The sequence below is a fragment of the Rhincodon typus genome, chromosome 1, assembly GCF_021869965.1.
Source record: "Rhincodon typus isolate 14 chromosome 1, sRhiTyp1.1, whole genome shotgun sequence".
Lineage (NCBI taxonomy): Eukaryota > Metazoa > Chordata > Chondrichthyes > Orectolobiformes > Rhincodontidae > Rhincodon > Rhincodon typus.
Genome location: NC_063332.1, coordinates 54,076,029 through 54,097,368, shown reverse-complemented (window position 1 = coordinate 54,097,368; position 21,340 = coordinate 54,076,029). Strand labels below are relative to the sequence as shown.

Below are 21,340 nucleotides of genomic sequence, written 5' to 3'. Positions count from 1 at the left end.
GTAGAGCTGGATGAACACAGCAGGCCAAGCAGCATCAGAGGAGCCTTTCTGAAACCTTTCTGAAGAAGGGTCCAGGCCCGAAACGTCAGCTTTCCTGCTCCTCTGATGCTGCTTGGCCTGCTGTGTTCATCCAGCTCTACCCCTTGTTATCTCAGATTCTCCAGCATCTGCAGTTCCTACTACCTCTGAAACCATTACCCGATTAATGATGGAATCTGGCCCGGATTTCACCAACAGTGCCTGTCTCTGGAAGCATCCAGGGTTGATCTTCAAAGTTCTGTTCATGAATTGTTCTGGTGTTGGATTCTGGTACAATTTTTTCTCTTTCAAGTTTGTGGTGCGATGTTATTGATGATTCAAAAGACTCTTTCATTCCCAATATTGATTACTTTCTTGGAGACCTCAAGTCTGTAGATTACCTTCTTATCAGAAGTAGTTCTCTCGCTCCTTGTTATATTTGGAGATAGTTATTTGAAACACAGTTTTTCCTGCAATTAACCCCTTTACTTCAGAAAATTACTTCTTTTTGCAGACTTAATTGCCCAGTTGTCATGAGGCAGCAAGTTATCAAGCAGTTTTTTTAATGTAATCTTGCAAGACATGGCTAATTGCTTTCAGTCTCTGTGTAACAGCTTGTCTTTGTCCATTTTATCTAAAGAAACAGTTTATTCCAGAAAGAGTTATTGCTGATTCTTTCAATTCATGAAGTTACTAAAGTTGTGAAGTTTACATTGTCACAACTTTCAGTTCCAGGTTTTTATTGATTACAAATTCTGCCATCTGCCATAACATCCAGTAAATAAATCCAGCAATATCATCTCTGGACCATCTGGTGCTCCTCCATACCCTTGCCAAAGCTTCAATATCACCAACCTTGTAAAGAGACCAAAATTGTGCACAATATTTCAAGCAAGAGTTGGCCAAGGTCTTACCCTGTGAATGCATCGCAATACCCTTCTCCTTTCAGCTATTACTTTACAGCATTGCTCATTTATCTTTTCAGATGCCCAGAAGAGAACACCCATTTCTCCAGCTTCTTTAATGTTCATTGAAGGGTGCATGTATATTGACTATTTGCCTTGCCCACATGCATAACAACACTTTGCTAAGTTTTACATTATGTGACAGTCATGAGACCAATTTCCCAACACAGCTGATGTGATCATTTGCCATCTCTCCATACAGACTTGTGATTGTGGTCAAATAACTCCCATGGTTTATGCTTTCTTCATGAGCAGCACTGGTTTTCCATCAAACTCCTCTCTGTAGTAGTCCAAAGGCAGGGGTGTAATCTCACTTTCTCAGGCTTACAGAAAACTTACTTTTATTTCTTGTTTCTGCATCACCCTATCATATTTTTGTGTGGCATCAAGGGACTGAGGGGTAGAATTCAAGTTCTCATGCCAACTGCAAAGATTTAGAGTTTTGAGAGGGTCACTGAAATTTTTGGAGTTGACATGTGAAAATTGATCCCATTTCTCAAATTAGCCAAAATTCTTTGTTTACTCACCCAGATTATACCAGACATCCATTTCACCACTTAGTGTCCGAACCTCAATGATTGTTTGCCCCAAGAAATCATCAGATTCTCGTTTTAGCCTCTGTTTGACACGTGATTTGATGTCATCATCCTCATCCCATACTCTTACTTTGATGCGATCAGAGGAATTATGGCACTCACTGTGGAGGAAATAGGATTTATATTTTTAAGTTATTTGCAGAAAGGCTAAAATATGGCTCAAAAAAGAAGTCAGTGAGTTTACTCAGTGGATGTTTAAGGCCCATGGTAAATAACCAGATTGAGCTAAATGAACTGATGTTAACTAGGGTGTCTATAGGTCAAAACTTGGTCAAAGTAGTTGTGGAAGGATGGGTCGAATGGTTGTCTCCTGTATTCTATTATTCTCTAATTCTCCAATTAGAGCAATATTATTGGAGACACTGAAAGACTTGAAGGTGGAAGAAAATAAACCATCACTGCGTCAATGTGTTTAGAACTGCACAGAGTCTTGTTCTTGACAGTAACAATGTGATAGGAAATAAATTTAAAAAGCAGAAAAATTAAAATACCTTTAAAAATTATGTATGCTTCAAGTTTGGCTAATGAAAGTCAAGGTAATTTCTGCCTACATCTCAGAGTGCTCTCTTTGCCCTCTTTCCAAGGGCAATCAATACTTAGGGAACAGTTTAGACTTTGCCTTCTCAAATGCAAGTTCCACTTAAAGTGCATGATTTAAGGTATGTCATTTGGGACTTTTAATGCAAGTGGGACTGAAAGTTCAGTGGATCTGACCTCTACTCCAATTTGTAAATGCTCCACCACAATGGTGTTTGAATTGCATGGGCTCAAATTTGGATATGTTTGCAGTAGACTCATGACATTGAAATGATTTATAAATTTGATCTTAAAATCAGAATGGAAGCTGTAAGTGAATGCAAAGATAAAAGTGCAACCCAGTGAGAAAGCTAATTACATTTTTACGTGCATTTCTTTCCCGAAAAGAAAGAACAGCATTGAAATTAAAGCGTGTGATATGACAAAAGCTATCAACATGTTGCTACACAATGTGGCAATTATTACAAATTGAAAATAGCTGAATGAATTATGCAAATTAAAGCATTGTACCAGACTATTTTTAAATACAAGATTATGAAAACATGAAGTCTTCTTTGTGTTACGTTGCAAGCATCAAACTAAATCGGAGCTGAAAGATAATATAGCGGTGATAAAATGGAGCATAGAAAGTGAAAGCCTAATGTGCTTGATACAATTTTCAGAGACAGAATTCAAAAACAGAAAAAAGTTTACTTTTAAACATCTTTTTCCTAATCATTTGCTTACTATTAAATTGTTCAGGTAAAAACAAAACAAAATTAGGCTGAACATGATGAGATACAAGACTAGCATTAAGGAGTTGACTAAAGTACAAGATGCAAAGAATTCTGGGATAAATAACCTTCAGGAAGTAAAACTTAAATAGATTAGGAAGATGTATAGCTCAGTAGGAAAGAATAAAATTCATTCCTCATCAAAAAAGTTTCTGTACACTCACAAGATGACATCAAAGCATAGAGGCAATTATAACTAAACTACAGAATCATTACAGTGCAAAAAGAGGTTGCTTCTGCAACTGCTCTCTGAATGAGCATTGTTACTTAGTGCTCTTCTCCTGCCTTTTCCTCATAACTCTGAACATTATTTTAATTTAAGGGCATTGAATGATTATTTATGAATACCTCCATTGAATCTATCTCCAGCATACTTTCAGGCAGTGTATTCCAGACCCTAACTACTTTGTGTACTTTCTTGCCATATCACACAAACTTGTTTTCCAAATTAGCTTATATTTGCTAGGACCCAGTGCTTGATTCTGAAAACTTCAATCAAGTTTCCTCTTAGACATCTCCATTCCTATAAAAACAGTGCTTGTTTTTTAGTTACTTGTTTTATCTGTCCTGCTACCTTTCATGATTTATGCATGTGTACACAAAAATATGTCTGCTCCTGCACACTCTTTAGGGTACCATCCTTTATTATGTACTGTACATCCATGTTTTTTCTCCAAGAGTGTATTGCCTCCCAATTCTCTGCATTGAACTTCATCTCCCACCTATCTGTCCAATGTGAAATTTGTCAATACACTTTTGTAAGTTTACACTGTCCTCCTCACTATTTACAATGTTTCTGCAAACTTGGAAATTGTCTTCTGCACACCAAGATCTAGATAATCAATGGTTATCAGGAAAAGCAAGGATTCCAAAACTGACCCTAGGGGAACTCCACTACAAACATACAAACAATCCTCCAGCCCAACAAATTTCCATCAACAATTACTCTGTTTCCTATCACTCGGCTAATTTTGTATCAATGTTGCTACAGTCTTTTTAGTCCACTTAATTTTTATAACTTTCCTCACAAGTCTACTGCATGGCTCTGTACTGAATGCCTTTTAAATGCCCATGTACGTCACGTCAACATTACCCTCATTAACTCTCTGTTACTTCTTCCAAAAAGTTCAGCAAGTTAATTAATCATGATTTTCTCTTATGAAATCCATGCTGGTTCATATGACAACAGCATAGAACTGATGATATTGGATTTGTTAGCCACATCAATGACAATGGTGTAGAACTGATGATATCAGATTGGTCAGCCATATTCAATTCCTATATCTAATGGGGTGTATAATGGATGGCCATTGTGATAAGACAGAATGAAAATACAGATCAATAGTAAATTAATTCAATGGCTAAACAGCCCACTCCTGTTCAATAAGTTTTACATTCCTACTGATGAAGAGTTAAAATTACTTTTGTAACCATTTTTTTTTTGAAGTAATGAAGTTCCTGAAGACAATCCTGATTACAAATATGGGTATTGCCAAAACCTCTCATGAAAGCCCACAGAACTCAGATACTTATTGAGTTGGTGCATGCAGAGGAAATTAATGTAATAAAGAAGTTGTATCAAATGTTTCCTTACTACTTACAAATCTGAAAGCCTGCAGTACCAATAGGCTTTTAAAAAAGAATTCAAGTTACAGTGAACAAAATCAATCAACCTTTCGATTCATTTTTTAAAAAAAAAGTCTGAAGGAGAAAACTTACAAATAAAATTTCTCTTCCCACACAGGATTCAGATTTCCATAAATAGTCTTTGTTCTCTTCTTGGTTTTGCCAACCTGAACAGTGACATACGGATCACTGGAGCCAGTTTTATCCTTTGCTTGAAGTCCCTGAGCACATACCACTGCAAAGAGTTGGAAATCGTGCATGAGCACAGTTTAAATATTAATCAAAGTCTTTTAAGTTCTTTTTCAATTAAGAAATAAAAGCTTAGAATATAATAATCACCAATAAGTTCATAATGATTACCGTTTCATCATAGTTTATGCTGAGCAAAAATCAAAAATTGGTCTGATAAATGATGAAAGTTACTGCATTTTATTTCATTTTTCATCATTTTAATTTACTGTTTAACAGAGTTAAGAAAAAATGAAAAATGACAACCAGCTTAAGTAAATTTGTGTTTTAATCAATGAAACTTCAGGGTGGATTTATTATGAAAATTTAGTTTGAAGAAGTATATTCAATTAAAAACTTTATTTATTTTCAATAACTGAATTAGTACTACCAGCTTTTTAATAAGAATTTCATGCTTAAAACCCTTAGGAGAATCATGGTGAGCCTGCCAGCATTGGACTTTGAGTTAATGCCATTAAGACAGACATGCGTAAAAGCAAAAAAGAATACATGCAGAAATAATTACAAAATTTATTACAATTATATATTTAGAAATTACATAGCCGAACAAGTTAAGAATTTGAGTTTATCCAGAGATTTAAAAAATCCTCAAGCCAGTTCAATATGCCTTCAATAAGGTCTCACACAAGAAATTAACATGTAACGTTAAAACACATGGGATTGGCAGTTATGTACTGAAATGGATTGAGAACTGGTTGGCTGACAGGAAAAAGAAAGCAGGAATAAACAAGTCTTTTTTTAAGTGGCAGACAGCAACCACTGAGTTATCACAGGGATCAATGCTTGGATGCCATGTTTTCACAAAATTCTTTGATGATTTAGACAAGGAAATGGCATGTCATATTTTCAAATTTACAGATCACACAAAACTGGGAGGGAGGAATTACTGTGAGGATGTGGAGAAGCTTTACTGTGATTTGGACAAATTAATCTGAGGCAGCATGGTAGCTCAGTGGTTAGCACTACTGCCTCACAGCGCCAGGGACCTGGGTTCGATTCCACCCTTGAGCGACTACCTGTGTGGAGTTTGCACATTCTCCCCGTGTCTGAGTGGGTTTCCTCCAGGTGCTCCGGTTTCCTCCCACAGTCCAAAGATGTGCAGGCTACGTGGTTTGGCCATGCTAAATTGCCCATAGTGTTCAGGGATGTGTAGATTATGTGGGTTATAGAGGAATGGGTCTGGGTTGGATGCTCTAAGAGTCAGTGTGGACTTGTTGGGTCAAAGGGCCTGTTTCCATACTCTAGGGATTCCATGAAATCTATGATTCTATGAAATTGAGTGGGCAAATACATGGCAGCTACAGTATAATGTGAATAAATGCAGGGCCATCCACTTTGATAGCAAGAACAGGCAGGCAGATTTTTATTTGAATGACAACAGATTGGAAAAGGGGGAGGTTCAATGAGACCTAGGGATCACAGAAAGTAAGCATGCAGGTGGAGAGGCAAATAGTATGTTGGCCTTCATAGTGAGGGGATTCTAATACAGGAGTGTCTTGCTGGGCATTGGTAACATCAATCCCAGGTTATAGTGTACAGCTTTGGTTTCCTTATCTGAGGAAGTAGGTTCTGGCTATTGAGGGAGTGCAAACAAGGTTTACCAGACTAATTTCTGAGATGGTGGGACTGACATAGGGCGAGAGAGACTGGATCGGTTAGGACTATATTTACTGGCTTTTAGAAGAATGAGGAGGGGCTCTCAAAGAAACCTATAAAACTCTAACAAGGATTAGATTGGGTTTTTGATGAATGGGGAGTCTAAAACCACAGGTTCCAATCTGAGGATAAGGGGTAGGCCTTTTAGGACAAAGATGAGGAGGAATTTGTTCATGCAGACAGTGATGAGCTTGTGGAAGTCTCTGCCACAGGAAACTATTGAGGCCAAAACACTGAAGACTTTCAAGGAAGATGTAGATATAGCTCTTAGAATTTAAGGGATCAAAGGATAGAGGGAGAAAGCAGGATGATCAGCTATGATTGTATAGAATGGCAGAGCAAGCTCAAAGGAGCAAAAAGCCTACTCCTGCTCCTATATTCTGTTTCTACGTTTAGAATTGTGGACCTGCAAAGTCCTCTTCACCAGCATCTGTTAGCTTGTGCCAAAATTAGCAGGGCTGTTTCACCGGATAGTCAAGCAACAGTCTGACATACAAACAATCAAACATTCTAATCAGGAGCAGGAACAGGCTAATCAAACCATTGGGCTTGCTCCATCATTTAATAAGATCATGGCTGATCTGATTATAACCTCAAATCTACATTCATCCTTACTCTGAGATCCTTTCAATCGCTTACTTAACACGAATCAATCCACCTCTGCCTTATAAATATCCAAGGACTCTGCTTCCATCACCCTTTCAAGGAGAGAGTTTCAGAGACTTGACCCTCCGTAGAAAATAAAAACCTCTCTCTGATTTAAATGGGTGACCCCTGATTTTGACATAACAACACCTAGTTCTGGATTCTCCCATTAAAGGATCTATCCTCTCCACATCTACCCTGTCAAGACTGTTCAGAACCTTATATGTTTCAATCCTACTCTTTTAAACTCCAGTGGATAAAAGTTTGGATTGTCTAACTTTTCCTCATAAGACAACTTGTTCATTCCAGACTTTAGTCCAGTAAACCTTCTGAACTGACTCCAACACAGTTACATGCTTCCTTACATAAGCAGACCATTATTGTACAGAATATTCCAGATGTAGTCTCACCAATGTCCTGAATAAGTGAAGCAGAACCTCCCTACTTCTGCGTTCAATTCACCTCACAATAATCAATAACATTCCTTTATTCTCCCTAATTACTTGCTGTATCTGCAATCTCTCCCTACTTAGATTAATCAAAGTGAGAGACTTCAATGCCCATCACCAAGAGGGCTTCGTAGTACCACCAGTAAATGAGCTGTGCCATTTTTTGCATGAAGGATATAGCTGCTAGACTGGAACTAACAAAAAGGGACAACTCTACTTCAACTTGTCCTCACCAATGTACCTGCTGCAGACGCACCTCATCAAATACTTTCTAGAAATCCAAATACAGCACATCTGCAGGTTCCCTTTTATTCATGTTGCTTGTGGCTTCCGCAAAAAATGTTTAATAATAAAGCAAATATGATTGCCCTTTTACAGAACCATGTTGACTCTGCTTGATTGCGTTAATATTTTCTGAATGGTTTTATCAAGATCTGTAACAATAGATTCCAGCATTGTCCCTACATCAGATGTTAGGCCAACTGGTATATAGTTTCTGATTTTCTATCTCCCTTGTTTCTTGAGGTTCAGTTGGCAGTTAGGAAGGCAAACGCCATGTTAGCATTCATTTTAAGTGGGCTAGAAACCAAGAGCAGAAATGTACTACTGAGGCTGTGAAAGTCTCTGGTCAGACAGTATTTGGGATATTGTGAGCAATTTTGGGCCCTGTATGCAAGGATGGACGAGCTAGCATTGGAGAGAGTCCAGAGGAAGTTTAACAAGAATGATCCCAGGGATGAAGGGCTTGTCATATGAGGAACATTTCTTTCTCCATTCGTTCACGGGATGAGGACATCACTGGCTAGGCAGCATTTATTGCCCATCCCTATTTGCCCAGAGAGCAGTTAAGAGCCAACCACATTGCTGTGGGCCTAGAGTTACATGTAGGCCAGACCAGGTGAGGCTGGCAGATTTCCTTCCCTGAAAGACATTAGTGAACAAGATGGGTTTTTCCTACAATCAACAAAGGATTTGTGGTCATCATTAGATTCTTAATTCCAGATATTTACTGAATTCAAATTCCACCATCTGCCATGGCAGGATTCAAACCCGGGTCCCCAGAATGTTATCTAGGTCTCTGGATTAACAGTCCAGTGATAATACCACAAGGCCATTGCCTACAGACTCTGGGTCTGTAGATGGAGTTTAGAAGATGGGATAGGGGTTGGGATCTCATTGAGTTATATAGAATACAGAGACGTCTGGTTAGACAATGGACATGAAGATGATGTTTCCACTAGTAGGAGAGACTAGGATCTGAGGACACGGCCTCAGAGTGTAGGGACAACCCTAATAAACCAAAGCGTGCTGAATCTGTGGAACTCATTACCATAGAAGACTGTCGAGGCCAAGTCACCGAGTATATTTCAGACAGACATAGATAAGTTCTTGATTAGTTAGGAGATTTAAGGTTATAGGGAGAAGGCGGGAGAATGGGCAGCACAATGTCTCAGTGATTAGCACTCTGCCTCATAGTGCCAGGAACCTGGGTTCGATCCCAGCCTCGGATGACTTCAGTGTGGAGTTTGCATATTCTCCTCATGTCTGCCTGATTTTCCGCCAGGTGCTCCAGTTTCCTCCCACAGTTCAAAGTTGTGCATATTAGGTGGATTGGTAAATTCTCCATAGGTGTCTAGGGATGCGTGGGTTAGATAGGTTAGCCATGTTAAAAAAAATGTGGGGGTAAACATGAATAAGGTGGGGGTCTGGGTCTGGGTCTGGGTGGGACGCTACTTGGAGGGTTGGTGCAGACTTGATGGGCCAAATGATTCTTTCCGACTGTAGGGATCGTATCAATGGGACTGAGAAACATACTAGCCATGATCAAACAGCAAAGGAGAAATGATGGGCCAAATAGTCTAATTCTGCTGCTATATCCAATGGTCTTAAACTGTCAGCTTTGATTTTGAGCTTAATTCTGCAGTTGGGGTTAATCAATGAAAGCAACAAATCAAATCTGAATGACAGAAATGTGATCGAACTACTTTCAGCAATTAAAATAAATTGCTAGTTCTGAGAAAATGCTGATTTCCTTACCTACATCTGTGCATTAAAAAATTACTTGGCCCAGAGAGGAAATACATAGATAAAAACAAGAAGTAATGAAGAGTACCTGAATTTTTATCTAATGGTTTAAATGGATGGAAAATCAAGTTCAGTCATCCTTATTAGATTTGTTTCTTTGTGTTCTGCTTCAGTGATCATTTCATGACCAAGAACTAAAAAGGGCTATCAGTTCCTTTATAAAACAGAGTAACCGCTGCAGCTTCGTCAGAAATAGGGCCAACGATCTACATTGATCTATTTACTGGGCATCTTAACAATGAAAGGACAAAATTAACAGTCATTTGGACAAATATGGATTAATCAAGGAAAGCCAGTATGGATTGCTAAAGTCAAATGGTGCTCAACCAATAGAGTACAAGAACAAAGAGGATACAGCAAACTTGCATAAGACACCAGTTCAGTCTCAACTGTAACATTGCATCCTGTTCTGAATGTGAAAGAATTGGAGGGTACATAAGTGTTTTTAGATGATGGTTCCAAGGATGAAGAAAAGTTGTGAAGATAGAAGGACAAGTTGTGACTACGTTCCTTGGAGATGAGAAAGCACAGAGGGAATTTGATGGAAAAATCATGAGATCATGGTTGAGTAAATAGGAAAAAAAGTGATTCCAACTCACCAAAGGATTGAGAACAAGAGGGTTCAAATTTACAGTAATTAATAATGGAAGCAAAAATGATGAGAAAACCCTTATCACACAAGTGGTTTGGGTCAGGAACGCACCACCCAAAATTATCAATTCAGTTAAAAGTGATTAGATGTTTATTTGAAATAAGACAATAAGTGGAGTATGGGGAAAAGGCAGCAGACTAGCACAAAGTTATATACTGAATGGCTTCCTCCTGTACTGTAACAATTCTGTGAATCTGGAGTTTTTGATTCCTAGATTCAGGCAGTGCGGAAAATGCCCTCCAGCCCATCGAGTCTGCACCGACATAACTAGCAGTAAAAGTGCACTAATCCCAATTTCCTGCACTTGTCCCATATCCTTGAATATTATAATATTTGAAGTACTTATCCAAATATTTTTTAAAAGTTGTAAGGTTTCCGGCCTCCACTACTTTCCCAGACAGTGCATTCCAGATTCCCACCACCAGTCAAAATTTTTGAGTTTTTTTTTCCCAAATCTCCTCTGAATCTCCTGCCCTTTATTCTAAAATTATGCTCTCTAATGACAGACTCCCTCCCAACCAAGGGGAGCAGCTACTGTATTCACCCTCTCCATACCCCTCATAATCTTACGCACCTCAATCATATCCCCCCCTCAGTCTTCTCTGCTCTAAAGAAAACAATCCAAACCTATCCAGTCTCTTCTTCTTGCCCAATTTCTCCATCCCAGGCAACATTCTGGTGAACCTCCTCTGTACCCTGTCTGGCACTACCAATCCTTCCTGTAGCGAGGTGATCAGAATTGCAGACAGTGCTCCAGTTGTGGGCCTGACCAACGTTCTGTACAATTCCAGCACTGCCTCTTTGCTCTTATACTCTGTGCCATGACTGATGAAAGCAAGTGCAAGCAAACATGCCTTCTTAACTATCCTATTTACGTGCTCTGCTGACTTCAGGGATCTGGGTATAATCTGCTACTACTGATTCTTCTCGTACACCGCAGGACACCGGCCTCCAGTCACTCAAACAGCCATCTAGGCTGGGATGAGATAAAGGTTGATGAAAAAGATGTAAATTAAGACATAAAGCAAAAGCACATAGATTAATGATGAACCTTCATGAAACATTGGGCCAGAACCAATTGAAGTATCTTGTCCAATTCTGGGCTCCGCAGCTTTGTAAAAGTGCAAAAAAATAGTGAAGGTGCAAGAAAATGCAATATAAGAAAATGGTCACAGGAATGAGGAATTTTCATCAAGTGTATGGATTGGAGAAATCTGGCTTGTTCTCCTTAGAAAATGCTAAGAGAAGATTTGATAACAGCATTCAAAATAGGGAGGCGTGTGCACAGAGTTATTAAGGATAAATTGTCCTCATTGTTGAAAAGGTCAAGATTCAAAGGACACCTATTTAAAGAGAATTGCAGAAGAACTAAAAGCAGCATGAGAATAATGTTTTATGTAGCACGTGGTTAGGTTTCAGAGGCAAATTCAATCATGGCTTTCAATAAGGAGATCATTGTCCGAATGGAAAACAATTTCAGGGTTATATGGGAAAGGCACAAAAGTGATTTGCTTGTGCAAAGAGCTGGCAGACACAATGGGCCAAATGGCCTCTCTTCTTTGCCTCAATCATTCTGTATATTTCAGTGATTTACAAAGCTCATTACTGTTACTGACATATAGCAGCAATGTCACCGGTGGAAATTTACGTCTGTCATGCAGCATTTTATTGCAAGGAATCTTGGCATTGGAGATTTAAACATAATTCTCAAGAATTTTCTAGAATTTCTCGCCTTTATTTGAAATTACTGGAAAAATGGACAACGTGGAATATATCTGATATTTACAGAGCCCGGTCCATCAAATACAAGGTGTTGGTAACTTTTGCACTGTACCAGTTATAGTAATCTTTGCTGACCACTTAGATGTTCCATCAAGTACACTTTGTTTGATGGTCTTCATTTGTTGTGCATGTGTAACTTTTACCACTCCAAAGACATCTCTGATCAGTTCAAAGATTTCTGGTTTGTTCCGTTCTCGGATTTTCATCCTGTCTTTCATTGCCATGATAATATTTTGTGTTCTATCTTCTGCACCATGTTTGGAGCTTTTTTCAGCTGCACCTGTTTGTAGAAAACATACCATTATTCAATTACAATTAGTATACAAAAGTGGTTGTGAAAAATTACTGGATTTCCTTTACTGTGATGATTGTACAGCTAGCTTAAGGTCATGAGACTAAAATCAAAATTAAATATTGAATCAATAAGTAACTTAGTTCGCAAACATTTCGTCTTTGTGGAGATGTTTTCCCTTACCCAGAAAGGTAAGTTACAGAACCAACAAGGACAAACCTATCAAGCTGGAATAGGAACATGGCATGGTCAGCTGTGTAAAAGGCTGCAGGGAGGTCACAAAAGAGACATATAATTACACATTAAAGAATAGACTCAGCAAAGCTCTGATTGCAGACATTGTTGGACTGAACATAAATCAATGTAAATATGTATGAATCAACAAATACACAGAAAACAGACTCACGTTGCAAACAGTCTGCATTTAGTAGATCTTGGCACTTTTCATGGCATTTTACCCCACATTCAGTGCACCGCATTCCCTGACGAGCAATTCCCCACAGTAGGCCCTCACATTCATAGCAGTATGTAGGTGTGGTGGCAGTCCAGACCTCAAAATTGTGGGGTGTGGTACAAGAGATAGGGTAGATTAAGGCTTGGAGGGTCTTTTTATAGACATGATTTTTCTGCAGAGACAAATGGAAACATGATTAAAAATTAGCATGACATATTTTAAATCTGCATGATCCTCTCAGCATATTTTTCTGTTCTAAATTCCTAATCCCACATTTGCAACACCAATTGCCTATGTATAACTTTCATATTGGAACTGCACTCTCATATTGAAAATGCCAAAGCTGGTCCACTGCTAAGAATGTTTCTATGCTCTAAGGCAAAACACTCCTAAATTGAACGGCGATAATAGGTCAATGATACGCTCCTGTCGTATAAATCTGCAAAAATAAAAACTCTGCCCATGATAAAATGATTCTGTATCTTTTATCTTTACAGTCCCATTTTTGGTGAATGTACAGGAAAGGATCACAGCTTGTCATTTCACAGGGAAATTGGCTTTTTAGCCAATTGCACTACCACCTGTTGTTACAGTGAACAAAAAGGCAAACAAGATAAAAAGAATGAAGCACTTAAGAAATGTTACCTACTAAAGAATTATGTACTTTTACAGCACAAGATGTGTATCACTGTAGCAACACATGTCAAAATACTCTTCTTGGATGCAAAGTCTGCATGCAGGAGTTATGAATGGGAAGCGTTACAGATGTGATCCTGCAATTCAGCTGTATAATATAAATTACCATTTAGGAATCTGGATTTTTGAAACAGAGCCAGGTGGGAGTGCTTTCAGTTTTGTGAAAATAACATTACTTAAGAAGAGATCAGAAAGTGGACCATAAGATATAGGAGAGGAATTAGAACATTCAGTGCATGGAGTCTGCTCCAGCATTCAATCATGGCTGATATGTTTCTCAACCCCATTCTCCTGACTGCTCCTTGTAACCTTTGATCCCCTTATTGAATCAAGAACCTATCTATCTCTGTCTTAAATACACTCAATGACTTGGCCTCCATAACGTTTTCTGGTGATGATTTCAACAGATTCACCACCCTCTGGCTGAAGAAATTCCTTGTTATCTCAGTTCTAAAGGTCGTCCTTTCACTGAGGCTATGCCCTCAGGTCCTAGTCTCTCCTACTATTGGAAACATCTTCTCCACGTCTACTCTATGCAGACTTCTCAGTATCCTGCAAGTTTCAATGAAATCAGCCTCTCATCCTTTTAAACCTCATTGAGTACAGACCCAAAGCTCTCAACTGCTTCTCACATGATGAGCCATTCAACTCTGGGAACATTCTTGTAAACCTTCAACACCAGCACATTGTTCTTGAGATACAGGACCTAAAACTGCTTACAATCTTCCAACTGCAGTCTGACTAGAGACTTAGATAGCCTTAGCAGTATATACCTGTTCTTGTACGCTAGACCTCTTGAAATGAATGCTAACATTGCATTTGTCTTCTTAACTGCCAAATGAAGACAATCCTGAACTAGGACTCCCAAGTCCCTTTGTGCTTCAGATTTCCGAAGCTTTTCCCCATGTAGGAAATGCCTCTATTCTTCATACCAAAGTGCATAACCTCACACTTTTCCACATTGTATTCCATCTGCCACTTTTCTATCCACTCTCCTAGCCTCTCCAAGTCCTTCTGCAGCCTCCTATCCTCCTTAACAACACCCGTGCAGAGGGGGAGAGGTGCTTTTTGCTTAGTCTTTGATTTAGACTTCTAACAGAATAAATTGAAGCCTGGCATCTGAGGCTGAGGATAAAAGAAAGAATGGCATTGCAAAAAATCCGTAAATTCATCAGTTGGTAATAGCTGCTAATTTGTCTATTTACTGTAGGTTACTTCCAGACTGAAAATAAATAGGAGAATTATGTACAGGTTAAAAACTATGAGGAGGAGGTTGGTCAATGCAGGGCCGAGGGTGTTGTATTTAAATGCATGCATTATATGAAACAAGGTAAATGAGCTTGGAGCGCAGATTAAAATTGGCAGGTACATGTTGTGAGTATCAGAGAAACCTTGCTGCAAGGGGATAAGGGCTGGGAACTAAAGATCCAAGGATATCCAGCTTATTGAAAAGAAATGGGCAGAGGGGGAAGGATTGCCTTGATAGTAAGAAAAGAAATAAAATCAATAGCTCTATACATTCAGAAGGCATAGAACCTGTGTAGATAGAGTTGAGGAACCACAAAGGAAAACAACCCTGATGGACATTATGTACAGTCCTCCTAGCAGTAGTCAGGATATGGAACAGAAAATAAATCAGAAGATAAAAAAAGGCATTTAAGAAAGGCACTATTATAATCATCGTGGGGGACTTCAATAGGCAGGTGGACTGGGAAATTCATACTGGCAGCAGATTTCAAGAAAAGGAATTTGTGGAATGCCTACAAGATGGCTTTTTTTGGAGTAGCTTGTGTTAGAGCTTGCTAGGGAACAGGCCGTTTGTGCATTTGCTGAGATGTAATGAGGCAGACTTGTTTAGGGAGCTTAAGGTGAAGGAACCTCAAGGGGACATGATGGAATTGACCCTGCAGTTTGAGAGGGAGAAGCTGGAATCAGATGTAACAGTATTACAATTGAGAGACGGTAACTACAAAGACATGTGGAAGGAGCTGGCAGAGTTGATTGGAAGGGGTGCCAAGCAGAGAAGGCGGTGGTGCAGCAATGGCAGGGGTTCTGGGGATAATTCAGGAAGCACAGCAGAACTTCATCCCAAGGAAAACAAAATATTCTAAGGGGAGGACGAGGCAACAATGGCTGACAAGGGAAGTCAGCATCAAAGCACCAATTAGACATTTGACAAATTTATTTTTTGGGGATCTGATTCTAACCTGATTTTCCCTGTTCACCTGTATATTGAAGTCCCCATGACTACTGTGCCTTTTTTCCATGCCTTTTCAATCTCATGATCTATTTTCTGCCCCACATCTTGACCACTGCCAGGTGGCCTGTACATAACTTCTATCAGGGTCTTGTTTTCCTTTGTGGTTTCTCAAATCCATCTGCAGATTTGATGCCTTCCAACCCTTTAATTGCTGCTTGATATTGATTTAATTTCATTTCTTACTAACAAAGCAACCCTGCCTCCTCTGCCCATCTGCCTGTCCTTTCGATAGGATGTGTAAGCTTGGATATTTCATTCCCAGCCCTAATCACCCTGCAGCGCACAAGATCATATTAATCAATTTCAATCTGCACTACAAACTCATTTACCTTGTTTCTTCTACTGGGAGCATTTAAGCACAACACCCTCAGTCGAGTGTCAACTGCCCCCCTTTTCATAGTTGTCCCCTAAACTGCTGTGCCTAAAGTTAGATTCCCAACCCTTTTCAGATTCTCTATACTGTTACTTGTCTGCAAAACTGAATAACCTCTCCTGAGCCCTCCCTCACTTTACCTAGTTTAAAGTCATTTGAAAAGTGACTTACATTTCCAAAAAAAGCACGTGACTTCGTAAGTGCTAGCCAGCAAGCTGAGCTGTTAATTCTTGAAGTGTTACATCACTCAGTTTAGGACATAGAGAAAACAAATGATGAAGGGTCACTGAAATTTGAGTTCAGTTCACAACAATTAGGTTTTAGTTTGATTTGAGCAGAAGGCCAGATTCATCCTGGCAGAAAATGTGGACTTTTCATTTGCAAAGAGCAATTTTCATTCTAGCAGCAGAGTAATTTGTTAGGCTTGTGGAATCCCCAGGTTGTAATATTTTGTGGAAGTCACTTGGCTGTCAAAACTGAAAAGGAAGCCCAGGCCCTCAGAACTGAAAGGAGGCACATGTCATCTGAACTGGAAAGAAGTCTTAAAACTGTTTCAGCAGTTCAAATATCTTGATTGCTGTGGGTGGGGCAGCAAGATGAAGAGCAGATTATGGCCAAAGGGAGAAGATTGGGCAGGGCAGGGTATCAGATCTCAGACAGCATTTCAGATGCTGACCAGAGGGTTCAGGAGAGCACACAAAGTAGTCATGGAGACAGGAAGATGGTATTTACAGGAAAGCTTGCTGGACATGAAGGATACTTCTGCTTCTCTCAGCTCATAAGCAGTCTTAGAATGACACTTACCTCATGGATCCTGCCCTTATTGTCTCCTTTTACCTGCTATCTTTCCTGAAACCCAGGAAACAACTTCTGTTTCAGAAATTTAACCTGTCACTTGACCAAGCACTCCTGGTTTTGAAAGTGAAAATTATCCTTATGCGCACAAAAATGTAATGAAGTGCAACTAGAATGAACAAAATTGCAATGAGTTCTGATAAACATAGCTAATTTGAGCATTAATTCTCTTTCTGTCCATTGAAGCTGCCAGACTTGTTCAGTATTTCCAGCATTTTCTGTTTTGGTTAATAAAAAGTACTAACATAGGGACTCTTTTCAAATGTGCTGTTCTTACCAGCTCTTCATCTTTTAGAGAGGTGCGAGTAGCCATTGCAGAGGTAATGCCAGCTTTCCTTGACTGCACAAGTGACTGCAATTTGAAACCAAGTTTAGTATTATACATTCAAGGTCAATGCAATTCTTGAGTACAGAAAAATAATGCAGACAGAAGTCACAAAATTAAATGTGGATTTACATAATATAACTCAATAACCACATATATCTCAACTGAAAATTATGAACTTGCTCAAGGAAAAGAAAAATTCCACAAACTGGTTTAACCTGTACTGTTAAAAGAGTGAACCTTATAGATACACAACTGTTGTAAAGGATACTCATTGAATAAACAAGTGACTGACAAAATATTAGTATTATTGGGGTAATTAAGATCACTAGTTATTCCAGTGGTAAGTTCTCTTGAAGTGTTTGCTCTGAGTCAAACGACTGAATTTTGCTCATTTGAAGTGAGACAAATCCCATCAGGTGGAAGAAAATAAAGGTGAGTGGGACACAATTCCCCATTCCTGTCATGTGGTGTTCTTAAAAGTGTGCAATCCAGACGCTGCGCTGTTCAGTTGTACACATGGTCATTTCGCACTGACAGACTTTCATGTCGATGGGGCAGCATCAAAATCAACTGCAATTCATGCCAGCTCATACATGTTGTGAACCATGGGGGAAATATATTCTAGGGTCAGGAACCATGTAGATGGTACACACTACTGCCAATTCACATTGAAGATGGAGGGACTAAATGGCTGTGGATGATGATGCTGACCTCCAGAGAAGGCCAAGATGGATCTGTCCATTTGACACTTCTTGCAACAGATCCAGTGAAAGCCTTTTAAAAAGGTCAGCAGGGTTTGTTAATACACCTGTCAAAGGGATTGTGAACTTGCTTTAGACTGTCAGTTTTATGAGCTCCTAAGACTATTAATGGCTGTTTATATCGCTTAACAGGATTAAGGTTAATTTCAAGAGGAATTTAGTGGTTGAGTTTGTTAAACTGCTTTATGGTAATGATATTTTCTTTCTTCCTGGAGGAGTTGCAATGGCTGTAGTTTATTTTGCTAATTTTATGAGCATCTCAAAGACTTCTCAAATGTACTATAGTAAATACTGGGTGAGTGGGCATACAGGGTGTTGAATGAGGGCTAGACTGACTAGCACTCTTCTCTAGAACTGAGCTTATATGCCAAGGAAGGGCAGAGGACCAACTAAGCTGCCCACCTTAGCATTCACCTACCTTGGATCTTTTTTTATGGTACCATAAAGCAATGGTCCCATTTCCAGTTCATCCCTTTCATTCAACCATGAGCTGTCAGCTGCCACTGTCAGGCAAGAGGTGGTATCATAACATCTGCCTAACTCACTACTAGCAATTCCCATCTCACAGGGAAAAATCTGCAAATAATCTGTTGAGGGTTCTACTGTTTGTAAATTCGAGCTCACATGTAAAAGTGCACTACCCTGGTTTTGGAGCAAGAAAAATATCACAGTAGAAGAAGTTCTTACTCCAGAATTGCACCCAGTGGCCACTGATAGAACCTGTCCATGATGTCATCACAGGAGAGCTGTACGGAGTTCAACTGAGATTTTTTCCCACTCCCGCCTCCCTGTTGCACAAAAAATGACTTGCATGTATATAGCAGTGCTGTTTGTTCCAAAGTGATATACAACTAATCACTCTTATAATACAGGATGCATGGCAGCCAATTTCAGCAAACAAAGCCTCCAAAAACAGCAACATTTTTTTGGCTGAGTGGTAAATGGTGTTCTTGATACAGAGGATAACTGCCTTATGTTTCTGTTAAAATAGTTGCTGCAGGAATTTTTTCATCTGGCTAAGAAAGCAGATGGAGTCTTAAATTGGTGTGTGACCTGGGAAGGGTTCTGTAATGTAATAAGGGGCCTCCAAACCTAGATACACCTCCCTTGCCATCAACTAGTTTGAGTAGTTAAAGTTACTTGGTTATCCACAGCCTGGGCCTTTCCCTGCTGCGGTAGAACTGCAGCGGGTACCAGATGGCCACTTAAGTGGTCAATCAAGAGCCTCAACCGACCAAAGGGCAGACAGGATGCTCAATGCCTCCACTCACCCTGTATATTGTGAGAGAGGTTAGAGGAGAGTAGGGAGATTGTGGAAGGCCTTCAAACCTGCAGATAAGGCACCATAAAATTCCACCACATATCTTTCTTTGTGCACACAGGCCACCAATGTATAAGAATCTGCATTTAGAGAAGATTTTCAACTTTTTAAACTTTCACCAGAAAAATACATCAACAGAAACTGTAAGTGTAGTGTAGGTCTTACTAAGAATTCTCATTACATCATATAAAAAGCAATTAAACTAAAATATAAACAGATTTGTTGCATTGAAAACGCGGTTGTGATGTTAAGGGAATCTTTATGAGCAGAGATGTTTTAGGTGGAAAGATCAATGTCTATAAAAGATTGAGGAAATCTGGATGCATGTAATCATGCTCAAAATTCTGGGAAATTTTAGGCTATGTAATTGGATCGTGCCCATGTTGCATAATTCCCTGGGTGCAAATATGGAGGTAATTTATGGCACCTGTGGTAATCTTAAAGCACTGTAAATTAGGGATGGGATAAAATTGCTTGGTTTCTAGAACAGTGACTAGAACTAATATATCACCTTCTAACACCAAGATTTAACATTAAAATTCTACACCATTAATCCTTTACAGACAGCAGCTTTGTATGTAAGGTTCAGGTATATTATACATTCAAAACAATTAATATGCAGGAATGGGAACCATTATGGAAAGAATGCTGCAAAATATGATTAAACAAGGAAGTGAAAGTTGAGGGTCAACAAGCATAACGCTCCTTTAGCGTTTATTGGGGAGATTGTAGTACCACTTACCATGGCCTGCACAAAAGGAAGGTTTGCATACAAAAAAATTACAATATGTTATTGCAGAGTTCAACTCTACTGATGCCAAAGCAATCATGTCATATTATTAGCACTGCACTATGAGAATAGGTCCATTTCAGAAAAGATAGCACTAATTTTAATTTAAACCACTCTGAGTACTGGGTGGTTTTGTTTGGACACCTGATCACCTGATTTACAACCTGCTCATTTCTACAATCTATTGATCAACATTCCTGAATAGGTAAATATTTCTTGTTAAATTACAGATCATTCTCTTCCTTTTAAAAAAAACTACCTTCACAGAAACTTAAAAGCCAAACAACAGGCTTGTCTTACCCTGAAATCACAAGTTGGGAAAACTAAATCTTCTTGCAAGCAACAAAACTTCAATTATGTAATGAACAAAAACATTTTTCAAAGATTTTAAAATGACTGCCTAAACAGAACAAATCATTGATTGTTAAATTAATCTGATAAAATGTGGAAGAACATCAGATTACTTGAGGTCTGTTTTAAAAATGGCGGCGGCCAATATTAAGCTTTGAGTAACATTATGGAAATATGTACAAGAACATTTATTAAATGAGCAACAAAGAAAGGGCAGCAACCTCAAAAATACTGAGGCAGAAGTCAATCTAGACTTTTGTACCAAAGCTGGGAATCAGATGTTAACAGAATGGCTTCAAATAGCTGAAAGAATACTATTTTGGAAAGGGTAATTAAGTCATTGCCATCAAAGTGGCTCAATGAACAGAAACGTGTATGCTAAGACGCTCGAACACATTAATTAACTCTATAGCATTTCCTGCTCAAGCAAATTTCCATCAGATACAAGACATACCTTAAGCTGATCACCCACAAAACACAAGACAAAAATCTTAGTTTAATGTCAAACAAAATATCCCTGTTATTTCAGAATCCTGATCTCACCCACAGGTAAAGTTGAAGGCAAAGTAACAAAGTAAAGCCAATGATAAAAGCATCACAAATGGCAGTGACAAAGACTAATAAATCATGCAACATAAAGATGATTATTTCGAAGGGGGCAAAAAAAACTTACCAGATCGCTAACAAGTGGGATTGGTTTTTTCTTTCGCAGGTCTGGCATACTGTCAATACCATACAATCCGCCTCCAGATCTAGAAACAATATCAACATAGCTTTGTATTTTGGGTCTTGGAAAGTCAGATACAAACATATGATCATATAGTTT

At 39.0% G+C, this 21,340-nt stretch overlaps 1 protein-coding gene across 1 annotated transcript in view; it reads right to left on the bottom strand.

Moving 5' to 3' along the window:
• LOC109931667 (protein unc-13 homolog B) overlaps positions 1–21,340 on the bottom strand; it is a 287,923-nt gene that overhangs the window by 143,226 nt on the left and 123,357 nt on the right. Inside the window, exons 8-13 of the mRNA XM_048595579.1 lie at positions 21,188–21,266; positions 17,241–17,315; positions 12,732–12,951; positions 12,086–12,313; positions 4,609–4,750; positions 1,511–1,680 (exon numbers count right to left, since the gene is read on the bottom strand). Coding sequence (XP_048451536.1) covers positions 1,511–1,680; positions 4,609–4,750; positions 12,086–12,313; positions 12,732–12,951; positions 17,241–17,315; positions 21,188–21,266 — 914 coding nt within the window. The remainder of the gene's footprint in view (positions 1–1,510; positions 1,681–4,608; positions 4,751–12,085; positions 12,314–12,731; positions 12,952–17,240; positions 17,316–21,187; positions 21,267–21,340) is intronic.